Source organism: Astatotilapia calliptera, chromosome 5 (assembly GCF_964374335.1).
Source record: "Astatotilapia calliptera chromosome 5, fAstCal68.1, whole genome shotgun sequence".
In the NCBI taxonomy this organism is placed as follows: Eukaryota; Metazoa; Chordata; class Actinopteri; order Cichliformes; family Cichlidae; genus Astatotilapia; species Astatotilapia calliptera.
This window is the reverse complement of record NC_137426.1, coordinates 38802752-38827470: the sequence shown is the minus strand read 5'-3', so window position 1 is coordinate 38827470 and position 24719 is coordinate 38802752. Positions and strand designations below refer to the sequence as shown.

The window sequence follows — 24719 nt, the reverse complement described above, 5'->3', positions numbered from 1 at the left end:
TCTCCTTCATTTCTGTCAAACAAAGCTGAATATAACATTTCTCACGGTTAGTATTAAGGTTGCTAGGCAACCTGAACAGCGCGACGGAGGCTAGACCGTCCCATTTCACAAGCCTCTCACTTCCGCACTTCTCGTACTTCCTAGTACGCACCGTACGTAGTGCGCGTACTTCAAGCGTGCAGACCCTGAATTGGGACACAGCCGTTGAGGAGCTACTGTAGCCATTTAAATCAGCTGTGTTGGTTGGAGGACACAAAGCCTGCAGGGACACCGGCCCTCGTGGACTGAGTAGGATGTCATGTTCTCAGATTGCCACACTGAGCCTTCCACAGACAGTGCAGAGAAGGAAACAAAGCATTATGAACCATGTTCAGGAACGGTCTGTGGCCTTAGAAACAGCACGGCTAATTCTCACAATAATACAAAGATACAAAAGTGCAGCATTGAAAGAGAAGACAAAGGAGACATGGTTTACTCTCCCATCTTTAATGTCCAGCCTCGCCTGTCTGCGTAGCTACAACTACACTCGTTAACACCAGCACACGTCACCGCATCTGCAGTTGTCATGTTTATTGCACAACAAGACACAAGCACACACCACCACTGTACACCACTAGAAGAAACAGTTCTTGGTGTTTACACATGAAGCGGGTTCCTACTGGGACAACTTGCAGTGTGGCGCTCGGCTCCAGCCGGCCCTCTCTCTGGTGTGAAGCCTGAAGTGGGTGTTAAGATGAGCTGACTGGTTGAAGCATTTCCCGCAGACGTGGCAGCGGAAAGGCTTCTCTCCGGTGTGGATGCGGTGGTGCCTCTTCAACATGCTCACGGTGGTGAAGCTCTTCCGGCACACCGCACAGCTGTATGGCTTCTCTTTGGTGTGCCAGCGCATGTGGACCTCCAGCTGGCAGGCAAAGTTGAAGCCCTTCCCGCACTCATTGCAGCTGTGCCACCTCTGGATGCTCTGGCTCGGATGATGGGGCCGCGATGACGACGCCTTCAGAGACTTTACATTTTTAATCTGCAGTATGTGAGCACTTTGCTTTCCGTTTGAGCGCAGCAGCCCCTTCACCTGCTGCTCATTTCTCACAGTCCTGTGTGTCTTTGCAGCGGTGGCACGAGAATCACTCTGAGCTGCGTTAGCGGCCGCTGGCAGGCTGTTACAGCACTGCTGCTTCCTGCTGTCCTCCCCGTCCGTCTCCGTCTTCACCTCTGGGGATGTAAGCGGAGGCAGCGAGGCGGTTTGGGCAGGTGGAGCATTTAACCTCAGCGGCTCAACGCTCCTGCAGTTTCCTTCCTCAGAGTTGCTTAGCTGGTGCGAGCAGTGACTTTGAGCGTTTCTTTGTTCATCTTTGACGTGTGACCCTGCACTCCTTCCACACTCAGACGCACAGAGCTGACCGTCTTCCTGGGCCTGAGAGTGGGGTTCTGAAAGGTGACAGACATCACAGTCATGCTGGGTGGATTTATGCACGGTCAGTGAACACTACGATTCACAGTGGTGCTGTAGTGGACGCACAAATCTGCACATGTGAAGATGGCTGAAGCTGGAAACACGTTGAACACTGACTGTAAGTAAAAGCACTTTAATGCTGTATTTGCCTCCTTCCTCATTTTCTTTAAACACGCGTCACGTTTCAGATCATCACACCAAATGTGTCACCTTCGGCATCACTGAGGAGCACCTGGAAACACTCATCTACCTGCTTCGCTCTGCTTCTCCTGTTCTTTGCATCACTACCCACGCTCGATACTCTTGCTCTAGTCCAATCATCTTCTCGCCCGCATTCTTTGAGCCAATCAGCCTCCGCTTTGCATGCTTTAAATCTGTGCTCTCTGCCATTCAGACAACCCTCCTCGTCAGCCTCATTCTTCATCTTCACTACCACTGCATCCTGTCCTACATCCTATCTGCCATGATCGTGATCAGAGTCTAATCATTCATTTCTCTATCTCAGTGAATCATGTTCAGTTCTTCCAAGTGATCTGCCCTTATTGAACTTTAATAAGTAAATATAAACACTGTCTTGTTTTAAAGGGGGGAAGCTATCCAAGCCGAGCTGGCTCTAATAAACTAATGGATGTGTGACCCTGAGTGTTTCACAGCCTCAAGTCATTTATCACAGCAAAGCACAGTACTGGGATTAATGCTGATGAATAATATAGCGTAGTGCAAAGACACACACTCTTACACTCTGAGGCGATGGATGCTGCTATAAACAGAAATTTCTTTCGACTGATATACAGTTGGGGTCAGTGTAAGGGTCAGTGTAAGGGTCAGTGTAAGGGTCAGTGTAAGGGTGTCTAACAGATACACCCTACACATGTTGACTGGACACACACAGATTGTGCAGTTAGAGTGTGTCTCCCTGGTGTCTGGAGGTCTATCTACAGAAACGTGTTTCACAGGGACAAACTGAACGTTTTGGTTTCCAGCACACAAACCTTTTGCGATCTGCAACAACCAGAGTAAAAATTGTGAACGCAGTATTATTAATTGACGTGAGTCGAGTTCACACAGACGTGACTATGGTCTCGTTACACACAACGTCCTCGGTTTGTTGAAATAATCCCGTCCACACACTGGTCGCTACTGTACCGACACTCATCTTTCACTAAAGTCAAACGTCACTGTTTCCACGTCAAGGTGGTTAGAAAGGAGGCGGAGTCAACTGGACCCGCTCTCCCTACCCAGTGCGCGCTCCCGACGCAGGGGAAACCAGTTCTGTCGGGGATACCTACCCTCCCTACGACACCGGCACTGGGCATCAGTTAAAATCTTAACAACCAGGTTAAACGACTAGTACGTCTGGTACTGACTAGCGAAAACAGCGACGGTTAGCGATCACGTGTCTGGCTGTTTGAAACTGGCTCCTCAGGAAACTCTCTGACGTCATGTTTGTAGTCATCAGCCTGGGTTTAGCTGATTTTTACAGGTTAAACTACCAACAGTGTTGTTTCCAAACCCCAAAGAGCAAACTGACTTCGTGTGTCTGTGCTAGCACACCTGTGGGTAGCAGCGGTAGCTCCCACATAGCTCTATGTGGGAGCTACCGCTGGGACACTTGCGCTGGTTTTTACCAGTGAGCGCCGTGAGCCGATGCTCTTCACCTGACTGCAGCAGTAGCCGCTGGACGGCCACATTCAGGAGCCGTTTGAGTCGCTCGTTCTCCTCCTTGGAGCGCAGGATTTCACTCTGGTACTCCACCACCGTGTCTTTTACGGCGCGAAAAATGTCTTCGGCCGCCGCCGTGAGCCTGTCGTTCAGAAACACGTTGAGGAGCTCCAGCTTGGTCATGTTTTCAACCGCTTTCTCTCAGGACTCGGTGTCCTTCTGTTTACATCCTCTCCGACGGAAGCTAAGATACACCGGCTTCTGCGAGCTGTGTGACGCCACCTGCTGCCTGGTGGCGTCACTTCCGCTTCGCCTTCTTCTTCTTCGACGTGTTTTTGGCGGTTGGCAAACAACAATGCGGTGCACTACCGCCACCAACTGGCTTGGAGGGTGGACCAGAATTCGCTCATACCAAATAATCAAAAATGAATGATCAAAAAAATACTACTATATCGTCATGTCTCTGCATACACATTAGTCTTAGGAACTGAAATAAAGCCATAAAACTTTCACATCTGGAGTTCCTTTGCAATAAATCCTTTCTATCTAGCTTAATCTTTTTTTCTACAAATCTGAATTGAGATATGATTGTCTCCTCTCTCCTGGTCCTCCCTGTTTCTCTTTGAATAGAATAAAACCATCTCCCTGTCCTCTCCTCCTTCCACCACTTTTGCTATCATTTTCTCTTTTACAATGCTCTTCATTTTAGCTTTGCTAGCACTGATATTTAAAACCTCTTGATCTCTCTTAACAGCCTGCTTTACAATTCTATCTGCCACCTCATTGCCAATAACACCATAACATGCTGGTATCCATATGAATTTATCACTGCCATCATATTTATTCTGTAGGTTGTTTGTAAAATCTTTATTAAAATTTCTGGTCTGCCTTCTGAAGCTGGCCAATGATTAACCAGAGTCTGACTTTGACGCCTTTTTTAAGTGTCAAAGTCAGACTCGTATGTACGTATGTATACACATAGACGTGTGTGTGCGTGTGTGTGTGTGTGTGTGTGTGTGTGTGTGTGTGTGTGTGTAAATGAAAAGTAAATAATAAACAAGAATTCAAATTAATTTAAAATAATTTTTATTTACACAATAAATGTACAAGTCACTCTGAATAGTCAGCCTGTGTGAGGGTCAGGACAGAGACAAAGTAAGCTGATCTACTAACAGACCAAACAAAAAAAATCATCTCTAGGCAGTACTGCTAAAATCAAAGCCCCTCCCCCTTTTTTTCATTGTATAAAGAACATAGAAACATGTGAAACAGTCCCTGAGCTGTTCATAAATAACAAAGAGTTCTTACACACTGACACCACCTGCTCTAGGTTAAAAGGACGTCCATTACTAAACGTAAGTGATGAAAGAAACACACATTAATAAAACATATAAAGTGAGTACAGTCACGGGATAGACTCGATCACATGTGAATGACTGCACACACGCCTTTCCAATAAATTACTTTAAACGGTGATCATCGTAGGTTCTGTGACAGTCCTCGCTGAAATCAAACGGATCTATTCCATCACTGTCACGATGTGTGAACAGGCTCGTCCACTCACAGAACAACAAACACATAGTTCTGTTGCATACACAGTATACAGATACAACTTCTCTCTAAATGAACAGCATCCACACAAACCTGGGATCGTGGTAAGCACATCTCTAACACAACAGCTTTTGTTGGAGTGGGATCATAAACACACATGATGAAGAGGACTGAGGCCCTGCAGAGTAATTCCTCCATCATCAAATATTCACCTGAAGAGCAAATTATAGAAGACTGTCTTTGAGAGAAGATGATGAAAATGTAAAGAGCAACATATGGACTCATAGGTTAAAAAGTTATTTTAAGAACGAAATACATCTAAATAGCCCAACATCTACCATGGAGCTAAGTCCCACCGCCCAGAGAGACACAGGGCCGACTGCTGACTGCGTCCTCTCAGCTGTCAATCATTTCAGAAAGCTCTTGCAGCAGGTCGTCCTCTCCGATACTGGGGTCCACATCATCATCAAGGTGGTCGTCAGTAAACTCATTGATCAGCTCCTCGAAGTCATCCATGGCAGAGGTGGAGGCAGCGGCGCTCGAGGTGGAGGCAGCCCGGGATGCTGCAGTGCTGAGCCTCCTTGATCTGGGCTGAGAGGGTGTCTTCTGTACTGGGCTGAACGACAGAAAGCCTCGTTACTTCATTTCATGCAAACAGAGAAAAACTGACATGCTCTCAGAGAGGAACCTCTTCACCAAAAGCAGAGACACAAATAAATCTCAGGGAACCACTACAAAAACAACAGGTCAGACACGTACAGCTGACATCCGTGGCTCACGGGGTTGCCATGGAGCTTGCAGCAACTGGACAAAAACCCAAGATTAGGTACCAAGCTCCTACTACAACTGAAGGTGCACTGAGTACGAGAGCAGCCAATCTGAAAAATAGGATCATTTTTACCCAGGATGAGACAAACATCCATGAGTACATCAGGAGACGGCTACCACACCGCACGCTTAGTGAATACCTCACTGAGCAGAAACCCAAGAAAGAAGAGGAGCGAGGAGAAGAACAGTGATGGAAGGACAGGACTCTGCACGCTATGTACCACCGGCAGACAGAGGAAGTGGCTGAAAGGCAGCACAGGAACAAGCTCTGAGCACAGATCCATGGAGGCTGAGGTCTACCACACCAGGCAAGACCCCAGGCTGTGGAAAGATGCCCCTGAGACAATCCAGCACATAACAGCAGGGTGCAAGACGCTAGCAGGCAGGGCATACATGGAACGCCATAACCAAGTGGCCGGCATAGTGTACAGGAACATCTGTGCCGAGTGTGGGCTGGAAGTAGGGCTGTGCGATATGACCAAAGTCTCATATCCTGATATCAGACATCCATCGTCCGGTAACGATATAAATCACAAACATGTAACATTTTCTGTAAAGGCTGTGAATCTCGGGCAGCTCGACCTGCGGGAAGTGTTTCCAGCTGTGCGTCGTGTAGCTGAGTCGAGTGTTTTAACGATGCATGAAACGACACATGTTTAGACACAAGTTGTAACGGCGCCGTTTTCTTTCAAAGTTTGAGTCTGAGCTTTATTTTTAGCACCTGGCGTCTTTTTTACTTCTCATCTGTAAACTCTCTGCATCTTTTATGTGATTCAGTTTATTTTGAAAAGTCTCAACAGGATCTTGAGCTTTATTGTGAAAGGTTTATGTGGAACATAAACAAGCGGAGACACGATGGTTTTACTGTCGTTGTTGCTAACAACAACACATAAAAACAGGCGCTTGTCGTCCGTAGTGTGGTTGTATTAAATCTAAGACAGAGAGACCTTTAATAAAGCCGCTACAGTGACCATCAGAACATGAAAACAGCTGGAAACAGTTTATTTTGCAACAGCACCAAACAAACGATAGCGTAAATGAAACGATGTTTTTATATCGTCACCAGATATATATCGTTACATCGAACACCCCTAGCTGGAAGTCCTGAGGTCAACATGGGAGACGCCCCCAAGGGCGGAGAATGACCGAGCTAAGATCCTGTGGGACTTCCAGATACAGACGGACATGGTGGTGGTAGACAAACAGAGGAAGACGGCCGTAGGGATGGATGCAGCGAATGACAGCAACATGAGAAGCTGGAGAAGTACCAAGGGCTCAGAGAAGAGCTGGAGCAGGTGTGGAGGGTGAAGGTGACGGTGGTCCCAGCAGCAACCATAAAGCTCAAACAAGCTCAGACTGGTTTCCCAAACCTGATAGTAAGTGTACTGTAGTCAAACAGCGTCCATAGTTACTAGATCCCAATCCAACATAGCACATTTGATGTGCAGTCAACAATGCAGAGGAATGTTTCCAGCACTGTGTTCGGTCTCTACCACAGTAATGACTGTGTTTGTAATGAAGTGCATACCGAACATAAATACTTATTTTCTGCTGTCACTTGCTACTTTTATTGTTCTTTCCCCAAAGCCAGACTGAATGGAACCAATGAGCACTGAGCTGGGGGCAGCAGCACACTAACGCTGATCTGTTTTTCTGTCTGGACTCTCGTTTACCTTTGGGGCACCGTGCAGGACTCTCTGGTGGTCGCACCACTGATGGGCAGACTGCTCTCTGGGCCTAGACTCTGTGTGAAGACAGGGACGGTCTGAAGCTCCTCTCCTGTTGGGCTAGAGCTGGAGGCAGACTCCAGCTGGGTGAAGTGACTCCATGCAGCATCCACGCCGGTGGATGGGAGAGTCTGACGAGGCAAAACAAATTCACAGCACACGAGTAATTAGTCCCTCCTCCTTCATCTGCATTCGTCTGTACAGGATTATCACAATAGAAATTAAACATGAAGTGCATCACACTGGACACATGCACCCTTACATGTCTGTCACTGGTTCGTGGCTCCTCTTTCGGTGCAGAGGGGCTGTTTAGAGGTTTAACAGCAACTACAGCAGACTGTTGTGCTCCCCGCCTCCTCTGGCCAGGCTTAACCAGCACTGCAGGCTTCATCACAGACGGTTTCACATTCAGTTTCGGTCTCTCTGTAAGTACAAAGTAATGCTTTAGTCTGCAGAGACTTTCCTGCCTCACACCATAGTTTGGTCACTCTGGTTAGACGTCACATGCTTTTGTTTCTTTTCACACTCCAAGAACTATCAGAGCGAACCCCAGTGTGTCGCTACAAACTACAAGCACTGGGAAACTGTTTGGCTCAAACTAAGCATGCACCTCCTGGTTGGGTCCGTTTAAGGTCAGCTTACAGTGCAGGGACAGGACTTTTTGACCCCCTGCTAAATTTGCATGTTTGCTCACTTACAAAGAAATGAACAGCTTCTAATTTGTGTTTAATCCTTGTTGGCAGGTACAACTCTAAGACATTTCTTTTAGGTGGTCACCGCGTTTAAGAAATTCTCAGGAGGGGTTTTTCTTGCTCGGCCACTCGAAGTTTCAGTTCCTCCCACAGATAAAGGACCAAACACTGGCTGATCGTAGGTGTTCTGGCAGAGGGAAGCAGGCTGCTGTCCAAGATGTTACCATGCACGGCCCACTCCATGCAGTGGAGTCACACTGCTCCCTGGCAGACCTCCACAGAACGGAGCTGCTCCTTCAAACACCGCGAGTCAAACTGATGACAGAGGACTTGCTGTTGGTGTGACCACGAGCCTGCTCTGCATGGTGTACACGTTACGGACTGATTCTTACACAGCGCTTCTCTACTCTCCTGGAGTACTCAGGGGGACTTTGTGGGTGTGAGTTAATCCATTATGGTACAGTTTAACTACACCATACCAATGTATAGCTTTTATGTAATGCGTTTTCTTTTCTGGATTCCTGGTTGATATTCTGCCCCTCTCCATTAAAACGATCCCTGCTCCAGGCTGCAAGCCAAGTATCCTTGGGCAAGATGCTCACCCCATGGTGCTCACCCCATGGTGCTCTCTGATGCATCCACCGGAGTGTGAATGTGTGAGAGGAAGCACCTGTGCATAGATCAAGTGCTTTGAGTGCACTTGGCTTAGAAAGATGAGTGACAGCACGAGTGATACAGTACCTTTGGTATCTGCAGTGTGCTCTGGGGACTCCCGATTCGTGTCCATCGCTTCCTCGGCAGTAGAGGCTCCTGTCACACGAGGCTGCTCCAGTGGTGACAGTGCAGAGGACACCTGCGTCTTCTTGTCTGGAGCGACCCTGGAGCTGGACTTTGTCCCAGCCTGCTGTGGTGAAGAGCTCTGCACAGTAACAACAGCAGCTGTTGTTTCAGGAGCGGCCACACCGTTTCCAGGCGGTGCAGCCGTTGACCTGAGAGTAATCAGCTTGTGAGCAGGAACTCTTTCGGTGGAACCGGCACATGGAGTTTTGGAGGAAGGCGAGGAGGAGGAGCGCGGTGATGAAGGAGCCTTCCTTTTGACGGTACTGCTGGCATTCTGATTGTGAGAAGGCTCCGTTTCAGGTTCTCCCACTTTGCCTTGTTCCAACATTTCCTGCTTTCGAAGGCGTTTCTCCCGCATGATCTCCTCAAAGGTCTTCACCTTGATATTGTTACTGGTCTACAAAGAGAGAAAATTAGCACTGCCAACAGCCCGATGACAAAGAAACCAACACTGAAGAAAAACAGAAAGCAGACAGTACCTGGGGTTCAGGAGATGCACTTCTGTGTGGCTTCTTCTCTGCGGCGATGCTGCTAGCTAAGTTCAACATAAGGTTCATGTTAGTGTTTCAAAACCATGTTAGGAGAAAACAAAACAATCCAGCAACACTTTCCTATATGGTCTACAATCTCTGTGTAAACAATCTATGAGCCTCGTCCAATCAGACGTCTGTAACTGAAAACAGGCATTGTGAAGAGGAAACCAGCTGCAGTCTCAGATGGGCGCGACAGCAAAGGTAGGTCTGATTTATGATGTTATGTTTATCAGTTGTGGACACGTGTGTGGTCTTCTGTGGCTGGTTCAGTGAACTTTGGTGGGGATGTGACGAAACCTGCAGACCCTTTGGACTCTGTGAGATCTATCGGCTTTTAGAGAACGTGTGGTTTGCTTGGGCACACGATGTGATGGCTCGGTCGTGTGTGTTGTGTGAGAAAATGATACTTCGTTTGCAGCATGTGGCGCTATGCGTCAGGGGCACGCGTAAGCATAAAAACGCCGTTATGGAGCGGCTTAATCTCGCCTCATTTCCAGCCATTTTACAGCAAAGGAGTCGCGCACAATAGAAGGAATGAACAATGGAACATGTATTCACCCACCCAGGGGAATTATGGCCTTTGTCACGGCCTGTGTTACACAGTCTTACCAACAGTTCATATAAATGTCCCCCCAAGTGTTGCCGACCAGTCAAAACCAAAGGCCATCAGAAAGACAGTGTAACAGATGTGCATGCACTTCCTGTAATAGCACAGATGTAATATGCAAAAAAGCAGCCTTACTTTGGGGGGCCAGCTTCTTAATGCGCAACAGGCGGGGCTTCTTGGCACCGCTCTCCTCAGCGTTAGACCTCTTCCTGTTTTCAGCGTCCACTGCCTGCTCGAGCTGACTCCTTGCTGCCTTCTCCATGCGGATTTCTTCCAGGGTCTTTACTCTAATCCGGCCCGCGTTTGCGACCTCAGGCCCAGCTGTGTGGGCCTCCTCCTGGCTCTTGCCCTGATCTCGCTCTGCTGTGTGATTGACCTCAGGGCGGGGCTTCTGTTCCAGCTCCTCCTCTTGTCTTTTCTTCTTGTCGTGAAGAATCTCAGAAAATGTTTTGACATTGCAGAGGGAGGCGTCGTTCATGGCGATGGCTCGCTTTGTTCCACTGCTGGCTTTGCTCTCGGTGGCTTCTGTGGCTCTGGTGCTTTTCTGGTTGTCGCGCTGGGACCTGACCGCCTTCTCCTGTTTGATCTGCTCCAGAGTCTTTATGTGGATAAGCTCAGGAACCTTCTGTGACACCGCACTGCTCTCAGCTGCAACCATGACAACACGTTCTAGCGCATGGCTGTGATTTATATTATTCCACAATCGATGTGAGTGTAGCTCATATCAGCCTGCTTACCTGGTTGACTGGCTGCAACGGGATCACAAAGCAATCCAAGTCTTTCCTTTACAGGTTTGAGAGCTGAAGAAACAGAAGACAGACGAGGCTTCAGTGTGAATGGCAGCATAACGAGTCAGAGGCCACAGCTGCAGCTCTTACAGCACTGACCTTTGTGAGGGGGCAGAAATGGTTGGTCCACATCCACCACCCTACCCAAACGCTTAGCCAGACTCCTTTTCAGGGGGACATCTTCTGCACTTCTTAGATCTATGTCAAGGACAAGCAATGAGCTTTTAATCTCTACATTATTACTCACAATAGTATCTGACAACTGCAGCAAGAGAGCAAGTTTACCAGTGCTGTTAATCTTTCTCCCAAGTCTTTTAGTCACACTAACTCTGGCTCCCCCAGGCTCTACAAACACCAGAGAGATGAGAGTTAAAACACAGAACAGTTCAAGTTTAAAGTAGATCTGCCTCAGCAGCAGCAAACAGGAGCGCCACCAACGTTACACAGAAGACTGGGAAAACACAGCTGTTACACTTTTTACCATCTCGTGAGTCAAATACATCTGGTCGAAATAACGTCTGGATGTTTTCTTTCTCCACATTGGTGGATGTTTCGGTAGTCTGGAGGGGGTAACCGGCCCTCTTCATGCTGGCCTTAAGGGCTTTCCTTAGCCGGATCTCCTCCAACGTGCTCACTCCAAAGTTCAGGGAATCGTCTGTGAAGACAAAAGGTTTTAGGAGATGTGGGAGGCTAAGATGCTTAACTCACAAACCCAGATACGATGTCAGGTGTGAGCTTGTGTCTCTCTGCTGCTGCACCTGATTTGGGCAGCTTTCTAGGCGAAGGGCCACCCTTTCCCTCCTCTCCCTCTTCTGAGAACTGGTCTGAAAGACATCCGTGATGAGAATCAAAAAAACATTAACTTCATTGCAGAAATACATGTTTTCTAAAGTCAGGTTCAGCTCACCGTCCTCATCCTCATCATCGTCTGCTGGATTAATCACGACTGGTGGATGGGTGGGGCTCGGCACCGGCTCCTGCGTATCAGTCTTGACACTTCTGAGCTGAGGGTTCACTGTGGCTGCCGGGACAGTCTGTTCCTCGTGGTGCTGTTCCTCCTCCTTCCTTGCGTCTGGGACGGTAACAGCCATGGTCATTAGTAGGGCTGGGCCATATCATACACGCTACGAGAACACGCATGTGCAGTGCCTTTGTTTTCATACGCACATGGCAGTAAAAGCATGGCGGCGACAGAGAATGAGAAGGGCGAAAGCGGATCGTTGAGTGAAACGGATGAACCAGAACTGGTTTGTAAAAACGCTGCAACTTCAGTAGGGCTGCTACGAGTAGTCGACTATCAAAATCATCACGACTGATTTAATAGTCGACGCGTTGTTTGAAGCTTTGTAAGATCACAAAGGACGCAGGAATAAGTAGCAGGATTTAAGAGTGTAATAACGGACTGAAACAGAAGATGGCAGCACTGCATGTACAAGGATGCCAGCTGCCGTTAAACCCCGAAGAAGAAGAAGAAGCTCTGTCCCAGAATTCATAGCGTGAGCTGTGTCCCAAAACGTCGGCTGCATCCTCCTGAGGACCCGGCCTTTGCGGTCTACGTGGGCCGGGTCCTTCAAAGACCGAGAAGGCCGGAAGTGCGAGGCTGTGAAATGTGACGGTCCAGCCTTCAGATTAGCGTCGCCGCTATCTCGGAGGAGTTTAATAAACTCGCCGTCTGCTCCTTGCTGTCTAAAATCTAACCGGACACTGGAGTAAACTCTCGACCGTCTCACACACTGTTTAATCAGTTTTCTGTTTGACGTTTAGTCAGCTGTGTGAAAACCAAGGAGGAACCCACCCGGGGGATTAATAAAGTTTTATTTTATCTAATCTAATAACTTTAATCTCAGCCAAACGATTGACTCAGGAACAAATAAAACAGAGAAAAAAGGCAAACAATTACATTTTTAAGTTATCCGAGTGACTTATATCATGTTTAACCCGAGTAGTGAAAGAGCGGGGTCTGAAAACGACGAAGCCGGGAGTCCGCTGTTCTCGCCGGCTGTGTGACCATTGAACCCCCTGCTCGCTATCGAGCTGGTGGGTAGCAGACGTCTCCGAACACGTCGAAGCAGTTTTGCAAATATGCGATATCTTGATAAACCGAGCAGATATTTGATGTTTACACAGCTACTTTCTCACCTGAAAATATGTTAAAAGTTTATTTTGTGACCCAGAAAGATTAGTATGAGTCATTTTAAAACTTAGTAGCGGCCGCCATTGTTGGCAGCTGAAATTTGGCTGGGCCACGCTATGAATTCTGGGATATGGTGGGCCACGAAGGACACACCCGACCCATCCTTCAAATTCGGGGAAATGAAGGACGCATTTGTCGGCTGCATTCAGAGGAGTCGACGAATTGGGACAGCCTCGTCGTCTGGCTGTGACGTAATCGGCCTTCAAATGCGGCCTCAGGAGGATGCAGCCGACGTTTGGGACACAGCTGCGGCCCTGCTCAGTTTCCAACAATGGCGGCAGCTAGTTAGTTTTAATGTTACTCTTATTATTCTTTCTGGATCACAAAATAAACGTTTAACATATTTTCAGGCGAGAATGTAGCTGTGTAAACCTCAAATATCTGCTCAGTTTATCAGGACACCACATATTTTCAAAAGCGCTCCGACCTTTTCGGAGACGTCTGTTACCCACTAGCTCGATAGTTAGCCGGGGGCAAGGTCACTAGAGCCGTGAGAACACCGGACTCCCGGCAGATCGTTTTCAAACCCACCGCTGTCTTTCACTACTCAGGTTAAACATGATATATGAGTCACTTAGATAACTTAACAATGTTGTTGTTTGTTATTGTTTTTCAGTATTTTATTTGTTCCTGAGTAAATCGGTTTGGCTGAGATTAAAGTTTTTACACTGAATAAACATCAAGCAGACAGCTGATTATCAGAAGTGTGAGATGCTCCAGAATATACTCCGTTGTCCTGTTATATTTTAGATAGCAAGGAGTTTATTAAACTTCACTGAAACAATCTGCAAATTTCATTAAAAGTTAAACTGTCATCTTGTCTTTATTTTTAGTTAGCACCTTAAACACTTAAAGCTGTAAGCTAATGATAGTTATATGAGAGCAGATGCTGCTGGTGCAATAAGCTGTACCTGTACGTCCAAAGGATGATGATCTGATTAGTCGGCTATCACAATGATCGTTTGTGGCGGCCCTAAACTTCAGTGGTGTGGAACTGGTTTAGCTTTCGTCTGTCAGACACACAACAAAGCACTATTTTTCGTAGCGCTTGCTAGCGGGCCGTCGTTATTACCGTGTTGTTTGGAAAATACGGCGCACTTAAAATCATCCTTTGATTTGTCTGAAAGTCGACAGAGCCCCTTATAATCCCGTGTGCCTTATGTATGAACTCTGGTTGTGTTTATGACCTCGAAACGATTTTATGTGCACGGCGCTCGAAAATCTGTCAAATGTTTCAGTGCGACTTTGCTAAGCTACGAAGCACCGCTTGATGGATTGTCGGAGCGTTACGGCTATCGTAGGCGGAGCCTCGCGGAGTGATACGTGCTGTGCTTCAACATAATGTTACCGTGTTGTGTGTGTATGACCTCTCTTTAAGTTTGTGGATGTTATACATGGTTATGCTGAGGATGTGTCGGCCAGTTTCCACTGGAAATGCTTTTTGGTTAAACTGTCAGCGAGGAGTTTGCATTTGCACTGTTACATGTTTATATTTTTACTTAAAAAAAAAAACAGCTGCTTGTTTAAGTGGAAATACATTGATGGGTTTTTGCACTAACAAAGTTGTGGAGTTGTAAAGCATTTTGTCTCGTGTCAGTTATATCGTTATGGCACATTTTCAAATGTATATGGTGATAAATACTTTGGGCCAGCATCTTGCTGTAGTGGATGTAAAATGTGTGTGTTTGAACTCACTTTTATCAGGCTGGACAAAGACGCCTTCTATGTAGCGAGGCTTTTCATGGTAGAAGGCACAGTGTGGCTTCTGGCAGCCTGCCGGCTGCTTCTCCCAGTAACACGAGATCTCCTTTCGATTTTTCTGTTTTGATGAAGAACATTAACATGTAAACATTCTGTGGTGTCCATCTGTCGTGAAACAACATGCATGAGGAGAAACGCTCAGAGCCTCCCTCTTGTCATGAATGGCTCCTCCTAATGACACCACTCTGGACTATGTAGCTAAGATCTGAATGAGAGGGAACGTGCCACCGTTTTAACCAGCCTCGTGTTTCTGAACAGCACTTCAAATCTGACAGAAGGAGTCAGGAGTGGAGATCCTGGTTTACAGGGAGGCTTTTTTACTCTTCATTAATGGCCATTCAAGACACACACAGCCTTGACTGGGCAAAGCCTGAAGGAGAGGACTTCAGCTTTCCTCCATTTACATTTTGCTTACCGTTATTTTCATGTGGCGAAACTTGCAGACAGCACGAAAGCAGCGTCCTTCCTGCCAGAGGCTGCAGGTGGTCTCGTTGCCCATAGCTGCCTCGCAGTGTCTGAACGGACAACTGTCTCCCTGCACAGACAAACAGTAAGCTTGGACTCTTCTTTCTGGTCACCAACACTTTCTAGCCCAATGTGTGCATGTAGCAGGCTTGTTTACTTTGCTGCAGGTAGAATAGTAAAAGAAGTAGCAGTCGTCTCCATGGCTGGTCATAGTAAAGCTGTAGTACAGGAACGACCTCTAAACCCAGCAGCTGGATCTCTTATGGGCCGACAGGAACCTCCCTGACAACACAGAGCAAACCAGACATCACATCTCAAACCAAGCCAGCACCTCTGGTACACTCTGGATGCTTTTCAAGGGAATAGGGCTGTTTGATAGAACGACATCTATCGTTTCATTTACGCTATCGTTTGTTTGGTGCTGTTGCAAAATAAACTGTTTCCAGCTGTTTTCATGTTCTGATGGTCACTGTAGCGGCTTTATTAAAGGTCTCTCTGTCTTAGATTTAATACAACCACACTACGGACGACAAGCGCCTGTTTTTATGTGTTGTTGTTAGCAACAACGACAGTAAAACCATCGTGTCTCCGCTTGTTTATGTTCCACATAAACCTTTCACAATAAAGCTCAAGATCCTGTTGAGACTTTTCAAAATAAACTGAATCACATAAAAGATGCAGAGAGTTTACGGATGAGAAGTAAAAAAGACGCCAGGTGCTAAAAATAAAGCTCAGACTCAAACTTTGAAAGAAAACGGCGCCGTTACAACTTGTGTCTAAACATGTGTCGTTTCATGCATCGTTAAAACACTCGACTCAGCTACACGACGCACAGCTGGAAACACTTCACGCAGGTCGAGCTGCCCGAGATTCACAGCCTTTACAGAAAATGTTACATGTTTGTGATTTATATCGTTACCGGACGATGGATGTCTGATATCAGGATATGAGACTTTGGTCATATCGCACAGCCCTACAAGGGAATATTTAAACACTCAGTGTCAGTGTGTACCAGGAACCACACAGGGATGCTGTGTTGCCCAAATGTCTACAAATGCTTTGGTTTTTGTAAACAAACAAAACAAAAACAGACATTACTTGGATACTTTGTTCAGCACAGAGCTGTGTATGAGCCAATGTGTGAGCGTTTCAGGAGCAGCTGTGGATGAAAAGGCTCCACACACTGATACACAACAGCAGCAGTGATGACAATGGCATAGTTTAATGTGGAAGCGCACACACCGTGAGGACCAAACAGCAGCGCTGGTCCTGCATCAATAGTAGTGAAACTCTCTGACCTGAGGGTCGTTAGGCTGGACAATCAATTACTATTCAATTAATTCTACACCATCATACCGTCCTGTTCTCAGCAGCTCAAAAACGTTGCATCAAAGTGCAGGGCGAACCTCAGAATACTGATATGCTGGCATTTCTTCACCGCAGCCAGCACTGCAATTGTATCCGAATACTCGATTGAATAATCGATTACTAAAACAATCGACAGCTGCAGCAGTAGTCTGAGTACAGCCAGAGCTACAAAATGACCTCCAGCAGGCCGCTGATGTGAAGGTCTCTGATCAAACAATCAGAAACGGACTGAGGAGGGTGGCCTGAGGCTTGTGGTTTGCCATGACCTCCAGGTCCACCACTGGTGCCCTACGCTGCTGCAGTGGGTCCTGGGATCCTCCTGGTGCACGACAATAACCACAATATGTCCCCGTGTATGTATTCAACACATATGTAAGACTGCTTTCTTCCATTTGTGCAACATCTCTAAAGTTAGAAATATCCTGTCTCAGAGTGACGCTGAAAAACTAGTTCATGCATTTATTACTTCCAGGCTGGACGACTGTAATTCATTATTATCAGGAAGTCCTAAAAACTCCCTGAAAAGCCTTCAGCTAATCCAAAATGCTGCAGCAAGAGTCCTGACAGGGACTAGAAAGAGAGAGCAGATTTCTCCTGTTTTGGCTTCCTGTTAAATCCAGAATTCAAAATAGTTCGGGCTGGACCAGGTGACCCTGGATCCTCCCCTAGTTGTGCTGCTGGGTGCTCCCCATGACACGATGACTGTTTCTTCTTCACTCAATTTTTAATTCAGTTCGTTTCATTTATAAAGCACCAACCCCCGACGTGCACCCAGCACCTCCACAGAGGGTCGTTGTCAGCCCCTCCCTCAGCCTGGTTCTGCTGGAGGTTTCTTCCTGTTTAAAGGACGTTTGTCCTTCCCACTTCTGCCAAAGCGCTCATATGATTGTATTCTTTACTTTACAATAGAAAGTGCCTTGAGGTGACTGTTGTAGTGATTTGGCGCTTTGTACAAAAAAAATGAATTAAATTAAGCACTGCTAAGGTCACCGAGGACCACCACCAAGTTTAGCAGCACTAAAAACCCAAATAAAGATACTTAGGGTCAAAGATATTTGACCAGTTTGTAAAAGTTCTGAATCTGTACATCACCAACTAGATTCCAAGTCAAACAACAAGAAAACTTAAACAACTTGACGAATTTGTAGAAAAGGCAACAATAGTGCAGTGAGAGTAATCTGTAAAGCTGACCTGTACTCGTGGGAGATGCACTGCTGCTCATTTACCTGAGGTAGTAGAGAAGTGGTCTGCCTCCTGAGTGCACAGCTGGTACGGAGTCTCCACAGTAGTAAGGAAATCCTGAAGGAACACTTGATCCATGAGATAAGAGGAAAAGTGGGGTGGGTCTCCCAAAGACATTAGTCTTCCTACGACTTCCCATTTCTGAGACATCCTGATCTCTGCCAAACCGCTAAACAATACTGATGCTGATGCAATCAAGTCCTTTGGGCATTGCTTGTAAACCATCATTGATACTATTTGGTGGCTACTGAAATAAATAAGTAGGGGGACATAAACAGCATGAACAAGAAAAAATAGAAGAAACTCTAAGCGATGTGGGAAAAAAGTTGAGAAAGGTGGCGTGGTTGGCGGGAAAATCCTCAGCTTCTTCTTGGGCTTGTTGGCATTTACACATTTTGTGACATTTGAATGCTGGAGGTTGGGAGGAAAACCGTGCAGGACTTTCATGTCTTGGTTACCAAATGCTGGAGAAAAAAAAATTCTTCTGCCAATCAACTGGGGGCAAATTATCCGGATCCAGGGATCCCCAAAGAGGGCCAAGAGGACGGGTTTAAACCTACAAATACATCAGAAACACTCCCCGGGGAACTGAAAGGTGGTTATTGAAAGACAAACAGGACAAACACTCCACACAGCAACATGAAACAAGTGTGCTCGGACACACGCACATACTTTTACACTTCAAGTGTCTCATGCAGGAAAATCTACAAGTGTCGTTTTTGGGAGGCTTCACTCTACACACGCAAGCCTCAGCCTGCCAGTGACAACCGGCCTTAATTATCATCGTCATCTTAATTAGGACACAAACAGCAATTAAACCGAAACACTCAGATAACAATAACGAATCTCAAACTCGAGGAAAAGATCAATTTAAAGACCAAGACAGCCAAGAAAACATTCACATACTTACTGTTGAATTACAAAAAGTGTCTCAAAGCTAATGAACTACGTGACTCCCAGTCGGAAAATGCCTTGCCTTTATAGCTAACCTGGCTAACTAGTGTCTAGTTTAAAAATGTGAACTCTTAAATTATTATGATTAATAGATGAGCACTTTTTAGCTCGTGTACATAACAGAGGCCTACCGAAACCTGGACGGTTAGCGACCTTATCGTTAGCTAAGCGTTCACACGGCCGTTTATTACCGTGGTATTCACGTCCGTGTTGTAACGTTTCAATGTAACTGCATACATATGATGTAAACAGTGTATGTAGTGTTCAATTACCAGTTTAAAATTTAAAAAGATATTTGAAAACTTGTAGAATATAGCAAGAAAAACCCGAACCCGCTCGAAGAAAACCAGAACTGCTCTCTGACTCAAGCAAAATGGCGACGGTGGAATACAAATACGAGGAGGGGGGCTGCGTGCTGTGTTCAAGTCGCAAGGAAAGATCGGACATTCGAAAATTACATTTCATTGTGCAGAATTCGCATTACCGTAAGCTCCCTCCAACATCAGAAACGCTAACTAATAATCACACTGAAAGAAAAATGAGACATCGCTTTCTGATTTCAAACATGTGCTTTTTATTTTATTTATTTAAAAGTAAAAACCGGACAGTAGGGTCCGTGCTAGTGATGGTAAATTCGGTTATTTTTACTGAATCGAGTTTGAATGAGTCACTCACCGAAGTGAATCGTGTTTGAGTCATATGAGTCACAGAGTCAGTTGCCCAGAGAGTGCAAAAAATATACATTTTTACTCAAACTTAATTTGTTTCTCTTTTCATGTAAATCCTACTGCTAAGATGAGTGATTGAAAAAGAAAAACAACTAGTTTTATAGAGCAAAAAAAAGATTTCTAATGGGAACATTTATTTTTATTTTTATTTTATTAGTATTTTCCTCATATGTGTCAAATATATATTTTCTCATCTAAATGTCCACTGAGCTGTGAGCCAGGGGGCGGTAATGCGCCTTAACATTGGTTGCCAACCAAGAAGAAGAAGAAGAAGCTGTGAGCCAGGAGGGAGGGGGTGAGTAACTTAAATGTGCTGCTAGCATGTTAGCAGAGCGATGCTACTGTGAACTGAGGAGCTGTTGTCTTGATGTGAGCTTCTACTCAGGGTTTGTTCTTCATGTTCAGAGCAGAAATGTTTTTGTTAAGAAACTGTCTGTTGTTTTTTTCCACACAATTTTAATTTTAAGCTAGATATATTTCTACTAATGGAATTAGTTTGCTAACAGCAACAGGGATGCGTCAGTGAGTCAGTTGGACTCGTGAATCATGATTCAGTAAAGTGATTCTCGAGTACTGAACGATTCGTTCATGATTCGCGCATCACTAGTCCGTGCACAGTTGAGACTGCCCCCTGCTGTTAGCTCCTATGTCGTCGGCAGAAAACAGACGGAGCAACTTGAAGTTAGCTTTCCATGCAAACTGACAAAAGTAGTACCGGGACACTGACTGCTAGTTTTTACACACTTCGATGGACACTGTTCAGGTTTGTGAGTCTTTTAAAGTGCTTAAGTTGACGTGAGCTAGCGTTAGCATGCAGCTGCTTTAACCAGGGCAGCGTCAGTTAGCTGCAAGGTGACCAACACGTCTCGCCGTTTGCAGAGGTACTTTTCGTTTATACCTGGTTGCGTGTCTTTGGTGCACAGAAAGCGATGGCTGGGTTTTCTCTGGACCTTGGACCGCTGAAGGAGCCTTTGGGATTTATTCGTGTCCTCGAATGGGTAAGCACTGTCACAAACATGTCTTTGTACATTATTCATCCCAATCAGCGTGAAGTGTCGAATATTCGCTGCGATGTCTCCTAGGAGTCATTTGTCCATGTTCCTGGCACCAGTAATAAAACTGGTAAGTTTTATTTCTCAGTTTCCTCATGTTAACCTAGAACAGGGTGTCCGCTTTTATCACACCATAACACCTGATTATGTGTAGGACTGGGGAATCCCACTGTGGCACTCCCAGTGCGGCTGGTACCTGCTGTTGTTGAACCGTGGGGTGAATTTGATGTGGAGTGGCAGCTGCTTGGCTTGTGTTGGATCAAGCTGTAAATCTCACTTGTGTTTGAACTGCCCTTTGACTCCGAATAGACTGATCATGAAGGAAAGAAACACATTAGGATTGAGCCCTGTGTGCCTGCACATATGGTGGTGCTCTGTGTATTTTGAGCACCACCAAATCCACGCGCGGACTTGTTTAAATGACTCTAAGGTCGGATCTGCTGATTTTTCCTGTCAGTGGGTTCCATTGGAATGCACAGTAATGTTTGTTTCAACAACGTAAACAAAGAGCCAGCAGAATTAGCCACTGTGCCAAAGTGTTGAGCCGCCCTGGTTTGTTGACAGACGGCAGCTGTCTCATAGCTGAGCATTTATAAATGGCTTTCTTTGTTACAGCTGTTTAACACTGACCTGTGAATCATATATATATAAACCCTTTGTTTCCTAACAGCTCGACACAAAAGCCCATAAATACAGTCTTGTATTTATTATTGACAATATTTTATTTGCTTGCCAGACATTCTAATCTGAAAGATGAAAATCAGCCTGGAAGAAGAGAAACAAAGCCTCGTACACCCATTCGCACATGTGCTGTCTAACATTTGAATAGTAAATTTGTGCATTGGAGGAAAACCTGAGGTTAAGTATCTCACCCAGCAAGCTTTGGCATTCAGAGCTGGCACTGGAGCCACGGGGAATCAAAGCATCAGCCTTGCAGTTAGTGGTTTACCTGCCCTTCCTCCTGAGCTACAGCTAGCAGAGATTTGGCTGTTTGTGCTGTGTTCAGAGCTGACGCTGTGTAGTTGGTTTGTAGTTGCATTTGTTTTACATATTTAAGGCAGACAGTCAACACCAGTGTGAACTCTTTGAAGTTAACACAGAGGACTTTTGTGCTATCTGTTATTAGGGCTGTGCGATATGACCAAAGTCTCATATCCCGATATCAGACATCCATCGTCCGGTAACGATATAAATCACAAACATGTAACATTTTCTGTAAAGTCTGTGAATCTCGGGCAGCTCGACCTGCGTGAAGTGTTTCCAGCTGTGCGTCGTGTAGCTGAGTCGAGTGTTTTAACCGATGCATGAAACGATACATGTTTAGACACAAGTTGTAACAGCGCCGTTTTCTTTCAAAGTTTGAGTCTGAGCTTTATTTTTTAGCACCTGGCGGCTCTTTGTTGCTTCTCATCCGTAAATAATCTGCATCTTTGACATGATTCAGTTTATTTTGAAAAGTCTCAACAGGATCTTGAGCTTTATTATGAAAGGTTTATGTGGAAAACAAACAAGCGGACAGCGGAGCCACGTGATGGTGTTACCGTCGTTGTTGCTAACGACAACATGTAAAAACAGGCGCTTGTCGTCCGTAGTGTGGTTGTATTAAATCTAAGAGAAAGAGAGACCTTTAAGAAATGAATGTAGGCCCTACAGCGACATCAGAACATGAAAAAATATCGCCGTAAACAGTTTATTTTGCGACACCACGAAACAAACGATAGCGTGAAATGAAACGACGTTTTTATATCGTCGTCTGCTATATATCGTTACATCGAACAGCCCTACCTACAATTACACCTGATATGTAGAATCGGACAATAATTACATCATCTGTGGGTCATTGTCTTAAAGACACGATTTATTTGGCTTTTTCTTTTCAAACTCTTTAGAATCAGTTACAGAGTGATGCTGTCCATCCAAACCTGACCCTGCCGACCCCCCAGCATCACAGAGAGGTTATAAGCAGGGCTGCACATAAGTGGTCCGCAGGTGTGCATGCGCTGTTTTTAGTTCCTATATAAAAGGCCGTGTTTTTGTCCACTAGAGTGGGATTTTCACGGCACATTCTGCACCACATCTCTGTGCGTTCATCATTTGTTTGAAGCCAGCTCACCTCCTGCAACCACTTTTCTGAGAATACGTGCTTCTTTTGTGGTTCGGACTCCTCCTGGCATTTCTTTGGAGGTGGAGGAACATCACAGTAATTGCTTAAAGGAGCTTCTTCAACATCTCTAAGAGTTCTAAACAAATGTCTGTCCTCCTCCAGAAAATCTTATGTACGCAAACGTGCGTTGCAACTTCTTATCTGGTGCGCGTTTTTTATTTTGACAGCGCATGCGCACCTGCGGACCCTGTTTATAAAGAGCAGCACCATGAGACAGCATGGCATGTTGACAGAAAGCGTATGCACAGTAACTAAGAATGTCTTCAGTAGATAAAGTAAATATTAGGGCTGCTACGATTCACTGAATAGATCGACATAAATCTGTTAATCTAGCTGGACCTTATTGTTAACACTACTGGACATCTAAGATCCACGCCTTTGTTGGAAAGGTGGATGTATTCTGTGATAGGCGGAGTTCAGTCATTCAGGAGAGGTTCAGAGCAGGGCTGGGCGATATTCAATTCAATTTTATTTATATAGCGCCAAATCACAACAAAAGTCGCCTCAAGGCGCTTCATAGATACAGAGAAAAACCCAACAATCATATGACCCCCTATGAGCAGCACTTTGGCGACAGTGGGAAGGAAAAACTCCCTTTTAACAGGAAGAAACCTCCAGCAGAACTAGGCTGCTATGAGAATAGAAATCTAATATCACGATATTTCTTTGGCTGTATCACAGTACACGATATATATCGCGATACGTTCGAATGTCAGTGTCAGTGCTGTGAAGAGCCTGAAGACCAGACTGAAACCTCTCAAGAACATCGTGTCCATTTACAAAAGATTGCAGCTGAACAAACACAATCTTTTCCCAAATCTTTGAGAGGAAGGGAAGCTCTGAGATAGGCCTGGACTCTGAGGGGACCGAGGAATCGAGAATATATATCTTAAAATGACGTCTTCATGCCATTACATCGTTCCTCCATCTGATCAAGGCACACAGGCTCAAACTGATCAAAAACAGCTGGTGAATATTTTAGAAAGGTCGTGTGAGGGCAGCTGTTTTATCTTATTGATAACAAACTGAACTGGGAAATATTCAGAGCAGAGTCAGTCATTGAAAAAAGACCCAGAGGATTGTTGGAGCTCAACAACATCAGAAAAACATGGACTCTTCTGCTGTTACAGACGGTCGCTCAGGATGGGAAACGACGTCGTCTTTCCGCTTGCAGCCGTCCTGCTCTCTCGTCTGGCTGAACGAGTGGTGTCATTTATCCACGGGTCCGGTTGTGGTTTCACACTCATAGTTTGTAAAGCAGCAACCTCATCAAGGACAGTTTTGCATTTATTATAAAAATGAGATGTACCAAAGCCGAGGGGAGATCTTACAACGTTTTTGTTGCAGATGGGTTAAACACACTACAACGATGTGTTGGAATAAGAGGTGTGAGATAAAAATATATCAAATGCAACATATTTTTAGCACGGTGGCACAGTGGTTAGCACTGTTGCCGCACAGCAAGAAGGTCCTGAGTTCGGTCGGGGTCTTTCTGTGTGGAGTTTGCATGTTCTCCCCGTGTTTGCGTGGGTTCTCTCCGGGTACTCCGGCTTCCTCCCACCGTCCAAAGACATGCAGCTTGTGGGGATAGGTTAATTGGAAAATCCAAATTGCCACTAGGTGTGAATGTGTGAGTGAATGAGAGTGTGAATGGTTGTCTGTCCTTGTGTGTTGGCCCTGCGACAGACTGGCGACCTGTCCAGGGTGTACCCCGCCTCTCGCCCTATGACAGCTGGGATAGGCTCCAGCGCCCCCCGCGACCCTGAAAAGGATCAGTGGAAGCGAATGGATGGATGGATGGCAACATATTTTCATGGACCGGTAACTGTAGAGACAGCACAATATGTATGAGCCTGTTTAGGCCCCGACACAGACAGTCTTATCAGACTGATCTCTGGCCAGCAGACTGGAGGGGCAACACACATATTAAAATCTCCAACAATTCAGGTTTATCAAAGTACGAGACCAGCTAAAAAGTGTGAAAAGTCTTGAACAAAGTCCTTGGGATATTACGGAGGTCTGTACACAGCTGCACCGAGTGTCGGGCGGGGATGCTTGCAGGGCAGCTTCTTCCTAAAACAGCCGCCACTCCACCACCACGCGCAGTCTTCCT

At 45.8% G+C, this 24719-nt stretch overlaps 3 protein-coding genes across 11 annotated transcripts in view; 1 reads left to right on the top strand and 2 right to left on the bottom strand.

Annotated features, from left to right (window-relative positions):
• Positions 1-470: 470 nt before the first annotated feature.
• LOC113023091 (uncharacterized) lies at positions 471-3423 on the bottom strand. Of its 2 annotated transcripts, none has more exons than XM_026169184.2 (2): positions 3079-3423; positions 471-1425 (listed from the first exon to the last, which is right to left on the bottom strand). In XM_026169184.2, the coding sequence occupies exons 1-2, from the start codon at positions 3293-3295 to the stop codon at positions 656-658; spliced, it is 987 nt and encodes a 328-aa protein (XP_026024969.1). In that variant the 5' UTR covers positions 3296-3423; the 3' UTR covers positions 471-655. The 2 variants fall into 2 exon arrangements, with proteins under 2 accessions (XP_026024969.1, XP_026024970.1); XM_026169185.2 differs by having other exon boundaries at positions 3109-3422.
• Positions 3424-4181: 758 nt separating this feature from the next.
• zc3h11a (zinc finger CCCH-type containing 11A) lies at positions 4182-19060 on the bottom strand. Of its 2 annotated transcripts, none has more exons than XM_026169171.2 (17): positions 18935-19060; positions 17693-17765; positions 15256-15380; positions 15049-15168; positions 14568-14691; positions 11586-11750; positions 11437-11502; positions 11160-11333; positions 10964-11023; positions 10778-10876; positions 10628-10690; positions 10026-10538; positions 9230-9285; positions 8652-9147; positions 7481-7641; positions 7165-7349; positions 4182-5279 (listed from the first exon to the last, which is right to left on the bottom strand). In XM_026169171.2, the coding sequence occupies exons 3-17, from the start codon at positions 15307-15309 to the stop codon at positions 5060-5062; spliced, it is 2556 nt and encodes an 851-aa protein (XP_026024956.2). In that variant the 5' UTR covers positions 15310-15380; positions 17693-17765; positions 18935-19060; the 3' UTR covers positions 4182-5059. The 2 variants fall into 2 exon arrangements, with proteins under 2 accessions (XP_026024956.2, XP_026024955.2); XM_026169170.2 differs by having other exon boundaries at positions 18619-19032.
• A 564-nt stretch (positions 19061-19624) lies between these two features.
• sypl2a (synaptophysin-like 2a) overlaps positions 19625-24719 on the top strand; it is a 38934-nt gene continuing 33839 nt past the window's right edge. The window contains exons 1-3 of one of the 7 annotated variants that reach the window (XM_080301464.1): positions 19671-19759; positions 20314-20388; positions 20473-20512. In XM_080301464.1, coding sequence (XP_080157590.1) covers positions 19712-19759; positions 20314-20388; positions 20473-20512 — 163 coding nt within the window. In that variant the 5' untranslated portion in view covers positions 19671-19711. Of the gene's footprint in view, positions 19777-19976; positions 20154-20313; positions 20389-20472; positions 20513-24719 lie in introns of those variants that run through there. The other 6 variants (XM_080301465.1, XM_026169192.2, XM_026169190.2 and 3 more) reach the window with 6 other exon arrangements.

Bases quoted from the DNA above. Each gene is read 5' to 3' on its own strand.
- zc3h11a (XM_026169171.2), bottom strand. From the start codon at position 15,309: ATGACCAGCCATGGAGACGACTGCTACTTCTTTTACTATTCTACCTGC. The intron at 15,169-15,255 runs GTAAACAAGCCT...TTGTCTGTGCAG, and splicing joins ACTATTCTACCTGCAGCAAA to GGAGACAGTTGTCCGTTCAG. The intron at 10,539-10,627 runs GTAAGCAGGCTG...TCATGGTTGCAG, and splicing joins CGTTGCAGCCAGTCAACCAG to CTGAGAGCAGTGCGGTGTCA.
- LOC113023091 (XM_026169184.2), bottom strand. From the start codon at position 3,295: ATGACCAAGCTGGAGCTCCTCAACGTGTTTCTGAACGACAGGCTCACG. The intron at 1,426-3,078 runs GTAAAAACCAGC...GTCACCTTTCAG, and splicing joins TCGGCTCACGGCGCTCACTG to AACCCCACTCTCAGGCCCAG.